The sequence below is a fragment of the Bufo gargarizans genome, chromosome 2 (assembly GCF_014858855.1).
Source record: "Bufo gargarizans isolate SCDJY-AF-19 chromosome 2, ASM1485885v1, whole genome shotgun sequence".
NCBI classification, from domain to species: Eukaryota; Metazoa; Chordata; class Amphibia; order Anura; family Bufonidae; genus Bufo; species Bufo gargarizans.
Genome location: NC_058081.1, coordinates 201,251,557 through 201,273,768, shown reverse-complemented (window position 1 = coordinate 201,273,768; position 22,212 = coordinate 201,251,557). Strand labels below are relative to the sequence as shown.

At 42.3% G+C, this 22,212-nt stretch overlaps 1 protein-coding gene across 1 annotated transcript; it reads left to right on the top strand.

Moving 5' to 3' along the window:
• The first annotated feature begins 329 nt into the window (after positions 1 to 329).
• On the top strand, positions 330 to 22,166 carry LOC122927749 (TRPM8 channel-associated factor homolog). The gene is made up of 7 exons (XM_044279894.1): positions 330 to 960; positions 1,157 to 2,103; positions 6,389 to 6,483; positions 7,401 to 7,614; positions 11,018 to 11,257; positions 14,732 to 15,066; positions 21,906 to 22,166. The coding sequence occupies exons 1-7, from the start codon at positions 344 to 346 to the stop codon at positions 22,149 to 22,151; spliced, it is 2,694 nt and encodes an 897-aa protein (XP_044135829.1). The 5' UTR covers positions 330 to 343; the 3' UTR covers positions 22,152 to 22,166.
• The last annotated feature ends 46 nt before the right edge of the window (positions 22,167 to 22,212 follow it).

Here is a 22,212-nt window from a genome sequence, read left to right as displayed (position 1 = left end):
GGAGGCACCCGTTTCACATCCCTTACCATGTACCATCCACTGCGTCATTTCTCCATGCACAGATTTCCTACTGGGGTTCTGGCAGTATCGTCCTTATACACATGAGGCAGCCTTGTAAAGCATGGAAGTATACAAATTCCTAATGACTTTACAAACTGATCAAGTCGCTGCCCCCTGCCCATATAGCATTGCCAATTACGTAACTGCAGTATACAAGTAATCAAGCAGAAGTAGTCCCCATGACTACAGTATTTCCATACCTTTTTATACTGTTTTTACAAATTTGTGTTTTACAGTTTTAGTTTTTATGTTTACTTATTATCTTTACAGTTATCAAGAAATCATGTTGGCTAATGAAGATTACGCCTCACTTACCAAAGGCATCCAGAATCTGAATTTTACAGGAGACAGTATTCCTTGTAGGCTTCTTCTTACTGGTGACACAGCATTCCCAGTGCTGGAGACTCCTGCAAAGAATGCTCTCATTGCTGCATCCAGATACGGCAAGGGCCGCTTGGTTGTCATGAGTCATGAATCATATCTGAATGAGCCACAATTTAAGGATTTTCTGCAGAATGCGATATCCTGGTTGAAACCATCCTTGGAAGCAGTAATTGGCATTGAAAACAGCCTAGGTCTTCTGGCACACACTCTATCTATCTCTGGACATAAAATTGACACGACCTCTGGCTTTAAGGAAGATTTGGGAGTATTCTGCATGACACAATATAATGAAAGCCAGTTATCAGAAATTGTCTCGTTTTTGAGGGAAGGTGGCGGTCTCCTTATTGGAGCTCAAGCCTGCCATTGGTCTGAATGCCACCCAGAATTAAACGTTTTGTTCGATTTTCCTGGAAACAAAATAACATCTGTAGCTGGAGTCTATTTCACTAATAAGACTGGAGAAAATGGGATTTTCCCAGTGAGTGAGAAACCACCACCATTTCCGTCTTTTGATGAGTAAGTACATATTTGCACCATGTAAGTACTAATGAGGTTTTCTAATTCATCTTCTAGTTCTGTGTAGATAATGCACTTATTTCATGATATTCATTACTGTTTTTGTCTTGCTTTGACATGGTTTAGTGATCATGTCATCCAGAAATTCATTGTGTGTCACTGAGAAATATTCAAGTCATTATGCATCTATTTGCAGTGTGGACTTCTCCATGGACCTAAAACAGATCTTCAATGGAGTATCCAGTCTGGATATTACTGGGAGTTCTGTTGCTTCTGAACTCCTGCTACACGGACCGTTGACTTTTCCACTTGGACTGACAAGCAGCCACCAGTGTTTTTTTGCTGCTGCATACTATGGCAGTGGACGTGTTGTAGTGGGGTCTCATGAAGGCTACATTACAAGACTAGAGCTGAAGTCTTTTATCCTAAATGCCATTTCATGGCTGGATGCAGGAAGAAATGGGAGGATTGGTGTTAACAAGGCAATGCGAGGCCTGATTCCCATACTACAGGCTGAGGGTATCTCTTGTGCGACGTCCAACGTGAGTTCTGAATTCAGCATTTATTGTTGCAATTCTTATGGTGATGCTGAAGTAGACAAAATCCATCAGTTTGTTGCAGAAGGAGGAAGTCTTCTGATTGCTGGCCATGCCTGGTACTGGTCATACTCCCATTCAGACGTTGTTTCTCAGTATCCAGGAAACAAAATCCTTAATAGATTTGGGATAAGCATTCTGGAAAGAACCATAGAAAATGGCAATTATAAAGTTCCTGAGTCAACTACTAACGCATATCATTTTCTCAGATCAGTGTGTCAGTTTCAGAGAGACTTGAAAAATGGAGTGGAGATTAAACCCCCTCTAATCTCCTGGTTATCACAGCTCAATCAAGATGTCTCTAGCTATCTGAAGTTGCCTGCCACACCTCTTAGAGTGTCCCTATGGCAAGAACTTTCATATCTGGTACAATGTAATTTACCCGAAGTTAGTAAAGAGCATCCAGTGAAAAACCAATCCAAAGAGGCTTTTCTAATGTGTTTGGCTCAAGAAGTCAACTGCTTATATGACTCAGTTCAAGAGGACACAGGAGAGCTTGATGTTCAAGGAGAACCCACACGTATAGATATTGATGGCACAACTCCTGGTAAAGTATAATTAAAAATTAATTTGAAAATGTGGAAAATTGTGTGCTCACGTCAAAAGGAATTGTGAACAAATCTGATAAAGGTTTTCCATTAAGTGAGTTTTGCATCACAATAGATTTGCTTTGGGTAAAGTTTTAACATTGTATACAAGTGTATGTAGATAAAGGACCAAAAAGCAACTACTTTATTGCCAGCAGGCAAATGTTAAAAGGGCTTTCTGGGAATTAGTTAAAATGGCCACCAGCAACCTGTCCTAGAATGTCTAGAATGTCAACAGGATGGGTCACCTCCACTTGCAGAGCTGCTTGGGGGGGGGGGGGGGGGGGAAGCATTTTAAATAATTCACGGAGAACCCCTTTAAAGTTATGTTTTTTGTCTTTCATCACTGACAGTGAAGAAATAATTGAGGTCAAGGACACACGGATCAGGAGCAAACACATAATTTTTTAGGGAGTTCAAGTGTATTGATGTTTACCACAGATATAACAGAACTCCCCTCTTGTAATACATAATGTGTGTACTACATCATACAACTCCAAATCTTTTTCCTTTGACACAACCTTCCAGTTACATGATAAAATACTGCCTTCTGCAGCTGCCACTAGGGGGAGATAATTGCCACTAGGGGAAGCTCATTGTATACCTGTATACATTTATACAGGTCCCATAGATTTTCCAATCAAACATTTTTGGCTAAATTGCTCAGGAGGTGGTTTCTGGCTACCATGATACCCTTCTACGTTTGTCCATGTGGTCAGCCCTTTATTCTGCAAACTTTTTCTTTCCACATTAATGTAAATCACATTTGAAGGGGACCAGTCACTACATATTGTGCCCCTACATCACCACTGTTATCTTATAAACAAGTTTCTAAGCATATCCTTAGCCTTATTCTTTGTTGCTGCAATTAATTAAAGAACTTTACCTGTAAAGAGTCAAGGGGTGTGCTTATCTCACTGGCCAGTACGATGCCCTTTCTGGCTTGATTTAGATCTCCCAGGTTGGGATATGTTATTACAAACCACTGCACTGTCTAGAGAAAAGCAAGCCCAGTACACCTCGCGTCACTGCCCACTGCCCACTGAGGTAGCCACAGACAGAGGTGGTATTAAGCATGAGATGTGTTCATAACTGAATTCCAGGAGCTGCTGTCTTCCTTCACTTCTATATAGAGTGCTTCTTATGGTTTCTATAAATCATTGATTTTTCTTTAATGTGATATAGTCACTCGCATATGGGCATATGGAACGAATATCATTATTATGAATAAAAACATTTAATAAACACCAGAATACAATACAATATAAAAGCTGAAAACAAAACGAACAAAAAATAAAAACTAAAAATGAACAAAAGCAAAAAATATAAAAAATAAAATGAACAAAAGCAAAAAATAATAATACTCAGATAATGAAACTCTGATTTGGGGGATATACTTGGTTGGAGATATACTCTATATAGAGTGCTTGTACTGGAAAGTATATTTCCTAGGAGAATAAAACGTCCTGAAGACGATGGATAAAGTCCATACAACTTCAAACGGGCTAATGCATATAGAACACCATGGATGTGCACAAATTAACTCTGAAGAAACCTGCCAGTCAGAAGGACCCAAAGCAATAGTTAAGTCCAAAGTTCGGTAGTTGTGGTGCGGTATTGGTAACCCACATGCCGAGGCGTCCCACGGATGTGTGAGACTGACACCACTTGTTACCTGTCCCGAGGTCTACAGGTGGAAATACCGTCCTCACAGTAAGTAATGCGTCCTGCTGTTACGGGCCCAAATGAAAACCACACCAAACAAAGGTAGGAAATGCTGGCTTGTCACGTGATGTGTCAGCAGGAAGTGCTGGCTGGTCACGTGATATCATCAATCATCAGAGCTTACACCAGGCAATGGTCTGACTGACTGCAGTGTCTACAAAGGGTGGTCCCTTCGGGGTGATGCGAGAGCACCCCCCAAAAACTACTCGTAAATTGAAGCTAAGTGAAAAGAAAGGGGTAGTAACGTTTTAAAACCTAACTTTTATTAGGGTTATTAAAAGTCCCAGTGGTGGTAGGAGAACCCCTACCAGACAAACAGAACACAAAACAACAGGGGACCTGAAGTAACAGGTCGCCTGATGGTCAGATACCCGTTCACGTCTCCGAATATAACCGGAGATCGACTATGTGACCAATAGACGTTTAACGAAACAAGAGACAGTAGCAGGTGTGCCGTGGTCTGCAAACATGCCATGCGGCACATATAAGGGTTGGTCTTACCGGTGGTGGACGGAAGGACCTACAGGTCCGGAACCCCAGAGAAAGTGTTCTCACGTGTGGATGCGTCCTCAGTTGGTGGTCACTTTGTACAGGAGGGCCACAGGGAGGAGTCTGTCCCTGGTACTGCCCTACTTGGCCTAGCAAGCCCTAAAGTGCCTCCTAACACGGGGTCCTATCCCCGCAAGGAACAGGGAGGTGGCCAGAACAGGGAGGTGGCCCTATGTGGCTTTGAACCCGGGTATGGCTATTAATATGGGGGTAACAATGGAGACAAGCTCTGGATCCCAGGCTTGTGTGGGGATATACTCTGAGTCCCTACGCGTTTCATTGAATAGAATATCCAATAAAATACATCCTACAGTAAGGGAATAAAGGTCACTACCTATTAAAAAACCCTTAAATCATCAGGGGACAGGAGTGTAAGGTAGGATGTGAACCCCCACTCTCAGTCCATCTGTATGGTTATAGCAGATGCAGGGGGGGGATGTGGGTATTGAGTGGCACAGACTGAACGGGACTTGATAGTCCAGAATGACCCAGGTACCTATAAAGTAAAGGACATCAATGGGGGTACAGTCAGGTACATACATACGCTACACTCAATGCATCGGCATGCCAAGTCAGGTTACTTACTGTTTGGCCTGAAGGTCTAATGGCTTGTGTGGGGTACGGCAGGATGGATGCACGTGCCGAACCAACAGCCGGCGTCTGACAGCGCTTGTACGCGCGCTGTGTAGTTTAAATGCAGGGGCAGGTTGGTCAGGCGCATGCGCGGTAGGTGCGGCCGCCGCTCACGTGATTTGGTATATCCCCCCTTGCGCATGCGCCGTTGCCAGTGAGGGCAGCCGTAGCGCCGCGCAGCCCCGCCCACATAGCGGCACCCCATGTACGTCATGACATGGGGCGTGGTCGTGGCGGAGCGCCGCAGCAGCTGTCCAAGTGAGGAGGCTGGTGTGGGAGGAGCGGGTATACAAGTCAATGCTCCTTGCTTCTGCAACAGCACACCTGCCTGTGCTGGGGAGGACAAGAGCCATCCCCTCCAGCACGGGACCTAGGCAGGGGCTTAGTGGGCAGGTTTCAATCACGGGAGAGGAAAGAGAGAGTTACCCAATCGTGGTATCCGCTAACCATTAATTTAAAGAGATAGCGGCTGATGGCCACTGTTGGTTATAATTTGAGAGGAGACCTATATAGGTGTCTACTCCCTTTTCCAATCAAACCTAGGGTGACCCATTAATGAAGCAGATAACACAAGATAAGAGTGTGGGGGAGGGCACATAACAAGGTGTCATGGAGGGTCCCTTATAACACATTAGGGGGTGGGAAGTGGTGGAGAGCAATGGGGATGGTGAAGACCCTCCATAACACCCTGCTACAGGCGGGGAGACAAGGTGAAGCCCGCAGCATAATCATTGGTGGTAGTGACTACGTCTGGGTTTAATTAGGGACCATTGGCGCATGGCGAGGGAAGGGACACCCTAATTTTAGATGAATGTGAGAGGTAAATTGTGATTCGCATGGGTCACAGGAAACATCCGAATTGCAGTTGGTCGTTGAGACCTAGGGGTTGTGTGGTTTTTAATTTAAAAATCCACCAGCATTCTCTCTGGAGGATCTTTTTGTCCCAGTCTCCCCCTCGAAGTGGCTTCCTGATTTGTTCTAGACCCAAGTAGGTTACAGCTGATGCCCGTCCCCCATGTGCGGAGTGGACATGTCTTGCCACCGAAGTGTCCCTGTTGTTGCAGATGTCGCCCATGTGCAGTGTCTACATTAGACTATGGATTGACTGATGATTGCAGTGTTTACACTAGAATGATGGATTGACCAGCGGCAGCCTGTATGCCAGACCTTAACATGGTAGCAGCAGATAGACATATAGCTCAGGTACACCACCTCTCCCCCCAGCTATTTCAAAGATTTATATTGTGGGGCCCATACCAGACTTTTTGCCCAGGGGCTTACTCCAAGCTTAATCCAGCCCTGGTGTACACTGTATTAACACTTATGTTGTGCTTCCAGATGGTGATACATGGAGAAGTACAGGGCTATACTTGCCTCCAAACAAAAAAGCAACACTTGTATTTCCAGCCTCAGCTGCAGGAAAGGGTCTCCAGGTAACTCTGATCTGCTTTGTAAAACCAGTTTGAGTGTAATTTTACCATTTATAAAAGGTGAAGTGATATCTTTGTACAGATCTCACTAATCTTTGTACAGATCTCACTAATTGGCTCTGAAGCCAAGTCCCCTTCTGTCTCTGCTCCAAAACAGATGAGCTCATGCTATGGTATGCCCTCTCCTACCTCATTGCCTGGGTTCTGGAGCAGAGATTGTTACATTTCTTACCTACCTGCTCCTTCCCATAAAATCTCTAAACAACATTATTTTACTGATGACCTTTCCATCTGATTATGGGAGTCCGACACCCGGGACACCCGCTGATCAGCTGTTTTGAGAACAAAGTCGCACTCCTGTGAGTCCTCGCAGTTTACCAAGCACAGTGCCTTACACTGTATAGCAGCTGTGCTTGGTATCGCAGCTCAGGCCCATTTACTTGAATGGGGCTGAACTGTGCCTAGGCCACGTTACATATGAACATGTCATCACTCAGCCTAGAAAAAGCAACGAGAAGGTCAGGGTGCTCACAGAAGTGCCACTGCCTTCTCGAACAGCTGATTGGCGGGGGTCCTGGGTGTCAGATACTGATGACCTATCCTCTGGATATAAATATTGGAAAACCCCTTTAAGTGTCAAGAATTACATAGTTTTAAATTAGTTTTCCTGTAATAGAAATCATTCCGTTACTTTGATGTTTACTTGTTATATTAAATTCTATGAGCTCATACTGCACCTCTGTTTGCCTCTGTTTATATATGGAGATGTATGGTGGTTTTTATCATGTTTAATCCATAAGAAGAAATTCTGCAGCATAGAGGTGTTCTGCCTTATCATACTTCTACAGATGTACATGCTTAGTGCATATGGCTTTGCCAGGTGTATGAGGCCTTATAATCTTGCCTGATCTCTATTACAGGTACAAGTTGGCTGTCAGTGTGATAACCTGAGCGGAGCATCAGAGTTGTGTCGTGCTCCAGTGGTTATACATAGTAAGAATGTGGTTCACGAGAAGGTTGTGATATCCTGTGTCTGGGGAGGACTTCTTTACGTTATTGTAAATGGGAAGAGTCAACTAGGAAATGTTCCAGTTACAATCTATGGGGCAGAACCAGCTCCAACATTTATAAATGGTAGGTATAGACATTCTTTATGGTTACTTTCGCTATTAGTGGTACACATGCAATAATACTTATTGCAGTCTTCAGAAGAGGTACAAAGCTTAGTGGTTAGTCTTACATGTGGTGGGCAAAGTATATTGAACAATAGATCAGAGGAACAGATGTAGGACATTAGTACAGCCTCTGATGAGTCTATATGCTCCGGTTGCGCCCAAGATGACTGATGGTTATTGCTTGAACCTTCCGTGCTGCTGTAGTTTTAACCGAGGATAGCTCCCACCACATCACACAGCGTGATCAACTTTATCTGCATCCCTGCACCTTGCATGGCAACACTTGCAGTTTTCTGAAAGCATGGTCCTTTTTTTTTTTAACATAGTTCAAATCCAATCTCTGTGTGACCCTTCCAAGGGCTTCAGTGGGTAACACTGACATGGAAAAGAACTTGGGAATTTTAGCGAACCACAAACTAAGCTGTAGAAACCAGTGTCAGGCAGCTACTGCCAAGCTCAATAAGATAATGGGTCACATCATGATAAGAACATAGTCCTGCCACTTTACAAATCACTAGTCAGACCACACATGGAGTACTGTGTACAGTTTTGGGCTCCTGTGAACAAGGCAGACATAGCAGAGCTGGAGAGGGTCCAGAGGTGGGCAACTAAAGTAATAACTCGAATGGGGGACTACAGTACCCAGAAATATTGTCAAAAATAGGGTTATTCACTTTAGAAAAATAGACCACTGAGAGGAGATATAATAACTATGTATAAATATATCAGGGGTCAGTACAGAGATCTCTCCCATCATCTATTTATCCCCAGGACTGTGACGAGGGGACATCCTCTGCGTCTGGAGGAAAGAAGGTTTGTACACAAACATAGAAGAGGATTCTTTACAGTAAGAAGGTTTCTTTACAGTAAGAGCAGTGAGTCTATGGAACTCTCTGCCTGAGGAGGTGGTGATGGTGAATTCACTATAAGAGGGGTCTGGATGTATTTCTGGAGTGTAATAATATTACAGGCTATAGTTACTAGAGAGGGGCCTGGATGTATTTCTGGAGTGTAATAATATTACAGGCTATAGCTACTAGAGAGGGGTCATTCATCCAGGGAGTTTTCTGATTGCCTGATTGGAGTCAGGAAGAATTTTTTTCCCTTAAAGTGAGGACAATTGGCTTCTACCTCACAAGTTATTTTTTTTGCCTTCCTCTGGATCAACTTGCAGGGTAACAGGCTGGACTGGATGGACGGATGTATTTTTGACATATTTGATATGTTTATACATACATTAATTATTAAAGGGGTTGTCTGAATTCAGAGCTGAACATGGACATAAGCTCCCCTTCACTCATTTCTAGCTCCGATGATCGCCCTTGCCTTGCGTTGCATCATGCAGTACAAGGGCTGTTTCTTTACGTACCAGGCTTTTTTTCAGTATGCTAGAAGGAGGCTTCCACCTACCAGTGATCCTGGCACTAATGGGTAGTCTTTATTGCTGCCCTAGGTTGTTTTACAGGGCAGCGCTAAACATGCCCATTTGAGGCGGTCACATCACTGGACTCTCTGCTAGGCAGAAGTCTCCGCCAAACATACCCATGTGAAAACCAGCACGTCACCTGTAGTAAAGAAAAAGCCCTTGTTCTGCGTGATGCAGTGCAGGGCGAGGGGGAAGAACGGAGCAAAAAATGCTCTGATGCTCCACTGGGACATAGTAATTTAGTCAAGGAGAGCTTATGTCCAGGTTCAGTTCTGAACCCGGACAACCTTTTTAAATCTCTCCTCAGTTATTTTTTTTCTAAAGTGAATAACCTTAATTTTGACAATATTTCTGGGTACTGTAGTTCACCCATTCCAGTTATTACTTTAGTTGCCCTCCTCTGAACCCTCTCCAGCCCTGCTATGTCTGTCTTGTGCACAGAGGCCCAGAATTATACACAATACTTCATGTGCAGTCTGACTAGTGATCAGTAAAGTGGTAGAACTATGGGGGTCAGCATTATTTGTCCAGCCACCTCTCGGCATATTTGCCATACCGTGGCCGGATCTACACCGCTCCCCATTATAGTGGATGGGGCCAGGCGGACTTCCGGCAACACACAGGTTTATACTGTAGTACGGATCCAGTAGGCTGTTCCCCTGCCGGAACGAGTAACTAGTGTGAAAGAAGCCTAAGTTAACTGCCGAATCATAGCCATCATCCAGCCATGTCTCAGTTATTTCTACAATTTCATAGTCCTCTTCAGACATTACTAATTTCAGTTCACCAGTTTTATTAGTGAGGCTTAGAGGTTAAGAGGTTTTTGTATATTTTCTACCTACACCTTTCCGTATGAACTATTCTAATCCCTCCCTCCATTCTACCTCCAGTTCCATTACCTCGCCTCAGGTCTCCACCTTCACGGTTTTCCCCTCCCATAATGTAATTACCCTCCCCCAGTCCCTAGTTTAGATGCTCCTCCAACCTTCTAGCAATCTTCTTCCCCAAAACAGCTTCACCTTCCCCATTGAGGTGCTGCCTTCCTTCCTACACCAGTGCTTGAGCCACTTGTTAACCTCCCTAATTTCCCGCTGCCTTTCTGGTGTGGCTTGTGGTACCAGTAGCATTTCCGAAAATATCTGTAAAGAATAAATCAAGGCTTCGTTCTCCCAACAAGCTTTATAAATTCTGAGTGACTGTACAAAAATTCTGGGAATAAATATGTAACTGAATCCACATCTGGTAATTATACCCAGCATTGGGTCAAAGGTGTACAGTCACTAAGAATTGATAAAGCTCTTTGGAAGAACGAGTGAAACGTTTTTAAGAAATCTACAGTACATCCAATTGCCTTGATTTATTCTTTACAGATATATACCATGACCTGGATAAATGAGAACCTTCACAGACCTTTCCGAAAATACCATCTTTGAGGTCCTTGCCCTGAGCTTGCGCCCTAAATCCCTAAAATCATTTTTAAAGACCCTCCACCTACCTCTAACTTTGTCATTGGTTCCAATGTGGACCATGGCCGCTGGGTCTTTGGCTGCCTCTCCTAGAATCTATCAACCCGATTTGTAATATGTCGAACTTGAGCACCAGGAAGACAACACACCGTTCGATGATCCCAGTCTTTGTGACAGATTGCCCTATCTGTACCCCTAATGATCAATTATGTCTGCAAATGTATTGTTCATACAATATGAATTATATATGTTGTATATATTAAATGTGTAGTTTTACACTGTGATTAGTACTGTATGCTCTTTTAGCAACAGGAAAAATTCCAGACCCCAGACTGATGAAATTTTTTTGTCTGGTGCTGTGCCATACATGCAATATATAAATTTGTTTTTCCTGATATTCTTATATCATTGTATCATGTAATAGCTGGTTTCATATACTGCGTAGTAACCTAAATGTGTCTTGTCACCAGGGCAAACTAAGGTTTCTTCGTGGTTGGATACATTACGCACCTCAACATCTCCTTGGGCTGAGCTTATTACAGAGAATATTATCCTGACTGTCCCTACTGATAAAGTCCGCTCACTAGAGGATCCTGAATCGCTTATGTCTTTATGGGATAACATCATGTCAACAATAGCTGATCTGGCATCTGTCCCAAAGAAATTGCCTCGTCCAGAAAGAATTGTGGCCGATGTTCAGATCTCAGCAGGTACGGTGGACTATTCATCACATCCAGGTCCAGGTCAGGAGGTATAAGACATTTGAACACCTTCTGTACCTTACCAAGAAAAAATTATTAGCAAGATATAAACGGCACTAACCCTGAGTTATTGTGTATATGTTAAAAGGGTTGTTCAGGATTTTAAGAAACTTAGAAAATGGTATAAAATAAAGGAATTCCCTATAATGACTATTAAATTCCTTGTTGCTCCAGCATCGCCACTCTGATGTTCCTTGACGTTCTTCGGGGGTGCCGTCAGATAAATCATTTATGGGGACTCTGCATTCAATCAATGCAACAGTCATGCTAATGGTGTACATTATATATTCACTGCAGGACTGATAAGGAACACTAGAGCAGCAGAGTATACGCTTTTTCTTTATTTTAATACATTTACTGCTTCACCTCAAGCAAAAAACACAGACAACCAGTCTTTAACATGCACATAATGACATGCAGATTGTACAAGACTGCAATTTTTTTTTCTATTAGAAATGACCTGCATGATACCTGAGCAGACGCATGAGTCCAGAGCTGCTGCTAATACTGAGCCAAATCCTCCTTTTATCACTGCTCCACAGTTTCCAAACTTCATCCACCAAGCAGTATACTGTTCCACTACCTGCCTAGTATCTATCAGCATCACATTTGTGTAGATCCGTACACTCACAGTTGCGTTTCATGTCAGTACCGAAACAGTCACACTGTGGCCTACAACACCTACTGAAGGTGGCAGTTAAACCAGCATCATGCTGACTGGACTCTATCACTCTAACGAGTCTTTGTACATCTACGCCTACAGACTTACCTGTACCAGACACCCACAAATAGTTGAGGCCTCTGGTAGATGTCCAAATGCCACTGGATCCTCATGGTGTGTTCAGGGTGATGTGCGGTGTTAGTTTTTGGCCATGCATAGCATTTTGCATTTAGGCCAAAAAGTTCAACATTGGTCTTATCTGACCAGAGCATCTTCTTCTACATGTTTGCTGCGTCCCCTACATGTCTTTTGGCAAACTGCAAATGGGACTTCTTATGGCTTGCTTTCAAAAATGGCTTTCCTCTTGCCACTCTTACATAAAAGCCAGTTTTGTAGAGTACATGTCTAATAGTTGTCCTGTGAACAGATTCTCCCACCTGAGCTGTGGATCTCTGCAACTACTCCAGAGAGACCATGGACTTCTTGGGTGCTTCTCTAATTAGTACTCTCCTTGCTTCGGCTGTCAGTTTAGGTGGACGGCATGTCTTGGTAAGTTTGCAGCTGTACCATACTCCTTCCATTTTCAGATGATGGATTGAACAGTGCTCCATGAGATGTTAAGAGCTTTGGAATTTTTTTATAACCTAACCCTGCTTTACACATCTCCACAATATTATCCCTGACCTGTCTGGTGTGTTCCTTGGTTTTAATAATACTGTTTGATCACTAATGTATTCTAACAAACCTCTGAGGCCTTCACAGAACAGCTGTAGTTAATAGCTAATTAGGTGGACTCTATTTACTAATTAGGTGACTCATGAAGGCAATTGGTCACACTGGGTTTTATTTAGGGGAGTACAGGGGGATGAATAAAACTGCACACCACACTTTTGAGATTTTTATTTTTAAAAACATTTTGAAAACCATGTATCATTTTTTCACTTCACACATACTTGCAACATTGTGTTGGTGTATCACATAAAAATCACAATAAAATAAATGTACGTTTGTGGGTGTAACGAGAAAAAATGTGGAAAAGTTAAAGGGGTATGAATACTTTTTCAAGGCACTGTATACTATGTGTCTCTGACGCTACTCTGTGGCAGTTAACACACATCACTTGAGACATGTAATGCTATAGGGTACTTTGCTCTAAAGCTTTGACCACGGATATCTTTGCTGCATTCGATCCATCTATATGGTTAAAATCAGTAGACAAATTAGCACTGTCTTGGTTTTAGATGGAAAAGGCACTTCTACCTGGGGAGATATTGATAAATATTTGTGTCCACAACTCTGCTCTGAATCAATAATTCCTTTGCCGCCCAAAAATACTTCCCAGGATCTTAATACACAAATACTAGTAATACTGCAGACTGGATGAGCTTTTTCTCTCAAGCATTGAGCAAGACTCTTCACCCGGTATTAAACAAACTTTCTGATATCAAGCAAGATGTTCTGTAAGATTGTTCTGCACATTGTCACATTCACAAAATCAGCCTCTAACATACTCATCAAATGTCAACTCCATTTAAACAGATTTTATGATTATATTGAGATTAAAATCAGTTTTTCATAAAATGAGAGTTGTAGTTTCTAAAATCACTTCATTTTTGGGTGGTTTCTATTATGTAAGCCCCTTAAAGTCCCTTTAGAACTGACTTGGTCCTTACAAAAATGGTTTTAAAAACTTTCTTGAAAAAATGTCAAAAATTGCAAAATTGCTAACATCTTAAAAAAATTGCTAATTGCTAACATCCTAAATTTTTTTTAATGATATTTACAAAATGATGCCAACAAAAAGTAGACATATGAGAAATGTTAATTATTAACTATTATGCGGAGATTCACTATTTGTCTTAAAAGCAGGGAAATTCAAATTTAGAAAATTGCTAATTTTTCCAAATCTTCTTGAAAAATGGGGCTTCGCCATTTGGTCCAAACTGGCTTTTGCTGGAAAGGGTTAAAATTTAAAGGGAAGCCTGCCATGAAAATGCAGAGCAATCTGCAGGCATTATGTTATAGAACAAGAGGAACTGAGCAAATTGATATATAGTTTTGAGGGAAAAAGATTCAGAATAACTTGAAATGTATTTATATAAATCTCAGCTCTTTCTATGTTTAGTAGATAAGAGAAGAAACAAGGTCTGCGCGCTACTCTTCACATGGTAAGTGTAAGTTTATTAGGCTGTTTATGATAACGCGTTTCGGAGCCGGACAGGCACCTTTTTCGAATCACAGCTGCCTATTTCTTTGCTTAGGAGTCATGTGGGTGGTCCTACCCAGTGATTGACAGCCTTCCCTGTATGACTGTGCATAGAGAGGTAGCTGTCGATTACTGATAAGACCACCTACATGACTTCTAAGCATAGAAAGAGCTGAGGTTTCAAAGAATAAAGTACAATTTCTGGTTCTGGTACTTCAGTACATATACTGAATCTTTTCCCACAAAACTAAATCTGCTCAGCTCCTCCTGCTCTATAACATTCTGCCTACAGATACTGTAGGTCTGTGCATACAAAGTGACAGGCTCCCTTTAATGAAGTGATATTGTTTTCCATCAGGCACATTAAGGTTATAACATTTCCGCGACAGTGAACTATTTACAACGTAGAAGTGGCCTTCAGGAGACTTTCAGGGGTAGTGTTTACTCAAACGAGAAAGTGACATTACTTTAGGATGGGGATTCTTCCTTCAATGATCCTTTTATCAACTCAACCTTGCATCCTTTAAATTGATTTAACCTTTTTCTGTTGCTGTAGGTTTTATGCATGCTGGATACCCAATAATGTGCCATGTGCCAACAGCACCTTCTTTAGTAAGTGTTACATCATTGAAGCAAGGCATGTGGGGGGCTGCACATGAGCTTGGCCACAACCAGCAGAGAGAAGTTTGGGAATTCCCTCCTCACACTACAGAAGCCACCTGTAACCTGTGGTCAGTATATGTACATGAAATCTTGCTGGGGATCCCAAGACATAACGCTCATCCTGCTCTCAAGCCAGGAGACAGAGAAAAAAGAATCAAGCAGTATCTGAAGAATGGAGCCAAACTTGATGAGTGGAGCGTGTGGACAGCACTTGAGACTTATCTTCAGGTACTATATACTATTAATGCACAACTTATTTTCAGATGTCCTCATGGGTATGTGTATTCTGCCCTACCACTATATATTTATTTCCTGTTGCACACGCAAACAAGATGAAGGGGCCCAGCTGGCTGCAGCCCCTGCATGTGTCAGAAGTCAGAGTGGGTGGGGGCTGCTAGTCAAAGTGATGTCCCACCCCAGTGGTGCTCGAGAACACAACAGCCGATCAGAGTGAGCACCCTCAGTAGTAATAGCAGCAATCCACTTCACCCTAGGCAAAAACAAACAGTGACAGCCATTTCGTGTTACTGCGCATCCTCAGGCCAATGATATAATCACACAGTTACGTTGCTCTTTTTATGCCAGTTACCAGAATTGTCATAGCAACAAGTGACGCGTCTGATGTCCGGCTTGTAACATCCCATGCATCAAACATGAACATACTTATTAAAAGACAATACAATATTCCCTCCAAATATGCACTCAGATAATTTTTATTATTGATGTCCAAAGGACCCATTGCTACCGAATGTATAATCCAACTGGCTACCTTACATAACAACGTACGATGTCTATCTTGCCCTTGTGGAGGATATAATACCAGCTCTATCCCTGAAAAATTCAGGACATTGTGGTTACCACCATGTATCATCCTTATATGTTCTATTAAATGAGGACACCTCTTACTTGAACGAATCGAGTTTACTTGCTCCCTAAACTTTTCACGTAGACTCCTAATCATCGTACCCTATATAAAATCGGCCCCATGGGCACATTATTAGATACACCGAGTATTTACTCTTACATGTTATTAGAGTGTTCACTTTATGATGTACCCTTCCATAGTTCAGGTACTTAAATTGGGGGTTATTTTTGCAAAGGGAACAACTTCCGCATCTGCGGTTCCCTACAGGCATAAGATCTCTTAACCAATTGTTGGGCTTTTCCTTCACAAAGCGACTCCTCACTACTTTATCCTTAAGAGTATGACTTCTTCTAAGGGTCCATTGACACGTCCGCAAGTGTTTTTCGGTCCGCACTATAATAGAATTGCCTTTTCTTGTCCGTGTCCGCAGACAAGAATAGGACATGTTCTATGCGGACAGCACACTGTGTGCTGTCTGCATCTTTTCCGGCCCCATTGAAAATGAATGGGTCCGCACCCATTCCGTAAAATTGCGGAACGGATGCGGACCCAAATTGCGGGCGTGTAAATGGACCCTAAAGGTAATAAGTGCTTTCTTATCAGTTAAATCACTAAGGCTATCATCCCAGTTATTAAATATAGTTTTGCGAATGGCATCCGCCATTGGGCTATACTTAAACGAGAAAGCAAAATGTCTCTGTCTCCTCCCCTTTTTACCTGAAGTGACTCTTCAGAATAAATCAGGAAGCCTTGGTCATAGTCTTATCCAATCTCTCCATCGGGTATCCCCTGGAGAGTAGACAATTCCTCAAATCCAAGGCTTAGGACCTATAAACGTCCTCTGTACCATTGATTCTCCTCAGTCTGACAAATTGCCCATATGGGACTGACTTCCTTACAACTGAGGATGAAAGCTGTTGTAGTGCAGTCACTGTGGGCTTTCTATAGCCCTTAGTAACCAATCCATCACCCTCCACCACAACCGCAACATCTCCAAACTCCAAACTAGAGTCTCAAAAATGACAGGTGCTTCTATGCTGGTTCCCGTTCGTCTTGTTGTCTGATCCACGTACTGTGTTTGGTTAGGTTCCAGTCCTGTTGTCTGTGGTTCTCTGCAGGTAGCAGCCAAGTGTACCGGAACATTCCTGGAGGTGCGATCAGTGAGCCCTCAGCCCAGTTCATCCCCAGAGGCTCTGTGAAGAACGGGGCTCACTGGCTCTCTGCCATCTCGGTTTTGCCTCTGGTCTGCCTTTACACTTGGTTCTGTGGTAGTTCTACCACTATTGCTTAACCTGCTACATTGTCATGTTCCTTTATTACATGTGTGATAAAGTACTCTGTTGGTCCCTGGTCTGTTTCTGCCTGTGTCCTGTTTGCAAGACATCCAGGAGGTCTGCCTTTGGGCCTCCGGCACTTGGCAACCTCATTAAGATATTTCACTTAACCCTGAAATTGCAATTAAGTACCTGACCAGACAATGAATATATCATCAGTGTACTATAAAAACAATTGAATGTGACTCAAAATAGGGTTATTCAAAGAGTATACATATATGTCCTCAAATCTAGTAAGGTAGATGCAAATGTACAAAACCCTGGTGTCCCCATGGCTGTACCAAGTTTTTGTCTATACCATTGGTTTCCAAATCTAAAGTTATTATTAGTCAGAATCAATTCCAAGGCTTCCTTCACAAAACCATTGTACTTTTTACTCTTATTAGTTCCCTCTAACACTTCCAACACTGACCTAATTCCTATTTCATGCGGTATTCGAGTATACAAACTCTCCACATCCAGGGATCCAGGGACATCAAACGATATCCCTCCTGCCACCGAAAATACTTTAATGCCAGGAGGAAATCGTTTATGCTCCACAGGTATGATGGTATGCTATCCAGGAGTGCCCTCAATAGCCAATCAATTTATTTTGATAACTGTTCAGTCACTGAGCCAGCCACAATAGGTCAGACTGGAGGTCATTCCAGCGACTTATGTATTTTCGGTAGAAAATACCAAGATGGCTTGGATGGATAAAGAGGTAAGAGTCTCTCCGCTACTTTCCTGGACAAAACATTACATTCCACATATTTAGGAAGTAAACTCCTCAAATGGGTCTGAATTCTAATGGTGGGGTCCACTGACAGTGTCTCATATGTGTCCACATCTCCCAATTGCCTTAATGCCTCTGCAACGTAATACTCCCTCATCATCAACACCACATTGCCCCCCTTGTCTGTGGGTTTCACCACAATGTCCTTACAGGACAGTAACCATTTCAAAGTTTTCCTTTCACCCAAACTACACTGGATACACTAATGCTCTTAAGTCTTTCAAAACCTGATGGTAAAACACATCAACAGCAGTCAAGGGGGGACAAAATGTGGATCGTATACCACCTGTAAATTCACGAATAGGTACATTTTCAACCTCATTCCCATCACTATTTAGATGTGCCAAGAATTCAAGACATGACACTTGCGTCTCATCAAAATTGGCAGAGGTACTAAAACTCAAAGGACCTATTGTGACGGGTATTTCACCATTTCTCCACGCTCGCTCTTCTTGGGTTACATTTGTAAACATGCTATGCAAATGTAATTAATGCACAAACCTAAATTGATCAACCTAAAAAATGAACGGGTTGAAATGCTCAACTAGACTGTAACTAACTCCCTTACTAAGACACAGTCCGTTGTCAACTCAAACCCAATCAAATTAACCACATTACTATTCCTCAACTCGATTTGCGAAGGTTGTGCTATCGTCTCCATGAGACCTGTTTGCGTTTGCGACCATATTTTCTGTTCATTTGTCCTCTTCCTGCGGCCACTTCTGGCACTCCGTCTAAAGGGATCATACCCTTGTCTACATCTGATCTCTTAGCTGGACGATTGTTGGAATTCTCAGAGGCACTTGAATCTGTGGTCTAATAGTCATTTTTGCATGAGTATCGCTTCCTCTGTCGTTTCCTTGAACTCCATTCAAATACTTTGCCCAAATCATAATCCTGCTTGTCCCTCTGCTTGGGTTAATACCAACTTCCTATCCAGTTTTTATTAAAGGCCTGGAACTGGTTCTCTGTTAGTCTAATTTGCAACTCTGCTTTGGCTTTTGTTAGCTCCTTCTTGATACTAGCATACTAAATCTCTTTCCTATTCAAAACCAACTCCAGGATCTGTGGTGAAAACTCCAAGTGTAAATGTTGCCACTTAGCTACAAAATCATTATCATCCTGATATTGTGACATTTCTTTATAAGCACGTAGTCCTCTTGGGACCCGATTACTGTTTTTATACAATCTCAAGGAGTTCACTGTCCAAAAAATACATACTTCTTTGTCAAGCAGTTGTGAGATGTTCGGTTCTAAAGCTCTAGTGCTCAAGTCTGCAACATATACAGTTGCAAGAAAAAGTATGTGAACCCTTTGGAATGATATGGATTTCTGCACAAATTGGTCATAAAATGTGATCTGATCTTCATCTAAGTCACAACAATAGACAATCACAGTCTGCTTAAACTAATAACACACAAATATTTAAATGTTACCATGTTTTTATTGAACATACCATGTAAACATTCACAGTGCAGGTGGAAAAAGTATGTGAATCCCTAGACTAATGACATCTTCAAGAGCTAATTGGAGTGAGGTGTCAGCCAACTGGAGTCCAATCAATGAGATGAGATTGGAGGTGTTGGTTACAGCTGCCCTATAAAAAACACACACCAGTTCTGGGTTTGCTTTTCTCAAGAAGCATTGCCTGATGTGAATGATGCCTCGCACAAAAGAGCTCTCAGAAGACCTACGATTAAGAATTGTTGACTTGCGTAAAGCTGGAAAGGGTTATAAAAGTATCTCCAAAAGCCTTGCTGTTCATCAGTCCACGGTAAGACAAATTGTCTATAAATGGAGAAAGTTCAGCACTGCTGCTACTCTCCCTAGGAGTGGCCGTCCTGTAAAGATAACTGCAAGAGCACAGCGCAGACTGCTCAATGAGGTGAAGAAGAATCCTAGAGTGTCAGCTAAAAACTTACAAAAGTGTCTGGTATATGCTAACATCCCTGTTAGCGAATCTACGATATGTGAAACATTAAACAAGAATGGATTTCATGGGAGGATACCACAGAGGAAGCCACTGTTGTCCAAAAAAAACATTGCTGCACGTTTACAGTTTGCACAAGAGCACCTGGATGTTCCACAGCAGTACTGGCAAAATATTCTGTGGACAGATGAAACCAAAGTTGAGTTGTTAGGATGAACAAATAATTATATGAAGAAGAAAAGGGTGGCACTGTTCCTGTCTCCAATCAGATTGGATAATGAGCCCCGGTACCGGGCACTTTGTAACTACTGGAAGTGCTCAGCCTTTAAAAAGATAACTTACGGCCCATAAAAAAAGAAATCAAGGCAGCACTCACCATTGTAGTCAAAGCATCTTCTTTTTATTCCGTCAGAAGAATAAAAGGAAAATTACAAGGCATAGGCGGGCAACCTAGACGCCACACAGGCAAAAAAATTACCCTTAGTTTAAGTACCTGAACTGTGAAGGGGTACATCATAAAGTGAACACCCTAATCACATTTAGGTGTAAATACTTGGTGTACCTAATAATGTGCCTACGTGGCCGATTTTTTTATAATTAAGATTATTTGGAGTCTATGTGAAAGGTTTAGGGAGCATGTAGTTCAGGTAAGGGGTGTCCCTGTTTAATAGAACATATAAGGACGGTACATAGGAGTAACCCCAATGTCCTGAATTTTTCAGGGGTAGAGCTAGTATTATATCCTCCTCAAGGGCGAGATATACACCATACGTTGTTGCGCAAGGAAGCCAGTTGGATTATACATTTGGGAGCAATAGGTCCTCTGGGCCTCAATGCTAAAAATGATCTGAGTGCATATTTGGAGGGAATATTGTATTGTCTTTTAATAAGTATGTTTATGTTTGATGCATGGGATGTTACAGGCTAGACATCAGACGTGTCACTTGTTGCTATGACGATTCTGGTAACCATCATAAAGAGCAACGTAACTGCGTGATTACGTCGATGACCTGAGGAAGTGCACTAGCGTGAAGCAGCCATCGCTGTTTGTTTTTTGCCTGTGTGGCATCTAGGTTGCATGCCTATGCCTACCCTGTGTCTCCCACAATCTATTCTTCAAGTGAGCATTCTAGATTTCAGAAACCTACATTCAAGTCTTACTTGTGAGTATACCTGTGGGTTTCCTACATTTTTGGTGTGTCTTCTGTATCCAGAGTTTCTTGAGCTTGCACCAGAGTCCCTGACTCCAGTGGGCTAGCTGCCAACTACATCAGAACTATCCCAGGAGGTAAGAGTCTAGGTGCTTCCCTACATCCAAGGCAAGATTCCTGTACAGGGGTTAAAGGGTGAATACCAAGGGAGTGCCAGAGTAATGCCCTTAAGGTTTAGTTTAAAGCCAAACTGGTTAGGTGGCACAGTGAGTCCACACTCACTGATCTGTAACAATTCCCCAGTCAATATGAATTTTTTTTTTCTTGAACTGGAGGGTCTCTTTAAGCATTACACTATTCATTTTAGTACTATTTATCAGTAGTCCAATGGTAAATGCCCAACAAATATATTGTAGCCCTCTGAATACTTTTACATTTATGCACTTCACATAGTAAGGCCTCCTGCACACGACCGTTGTGTGCACCCGTGGCCATTGTGCCGTTTTCCGTTTTTTTTGCGGACCCATTGACTTTCAATGGGTCCGTGGAAAAATCGGAAACTGCACCGTTTGGTAGCCGCATCCGTGAGCCGTGTTTCCTGGCCGTGAAAAAAATAGGACCTGTCCTATTTTTTTCACGGCCAACAGTTCACGGGCCCATTCAAGTCAATGGGTCCGTGAAAATCACGGATGCACACAAGATTGTCATCCGTGTCCGTGATCCGTGTCCGTGATCCGTGTCCGTTTTTTCCTATCATTTCAATGGCAAACTTGACTTAGATTTTTTTTTCATTTTTCATGTCCGTGGATCCTCCAAAAATCACGGAAGACCCACGGAAGAAAAAACGGGCACGGATCACGGACCTACGGACCCCGTTTTTGCGGACCGTGTAAAAAAACGTTCGTGTGCAGGAGGCCTAATACTGATGATTTATCCATATTCATCCTTGCCTAGAAAGAATGATATAAAACTGTACTCCTAAATGTACTTTGTCTTTTCTTTATTGTTTCAGCTACAAGAGGGCTTTGGCTGGGGTCCCTTCAAGCAAGTTTTCTCAGAGTATCAGACCATGTCCAATGTCAGTAATGTCAAGAATGTTAAGATGAATCTTTGGGCAGAAAAGTTTTCTCAAGCAGTTAATAAGAACCTGGCTCCATTCTTCAAGGCCTGGGGATGGCCCATTGATGATGGTACTGCCGAAAAATTATCTGTATTAAGTGAATGGGAAGAGAATCCAATGAATAAATATGTCAGCTAAATTTATATAAAAGAAATATATAAAATGATCCATTTATATTAATATACTTTCAGCGGCTTAA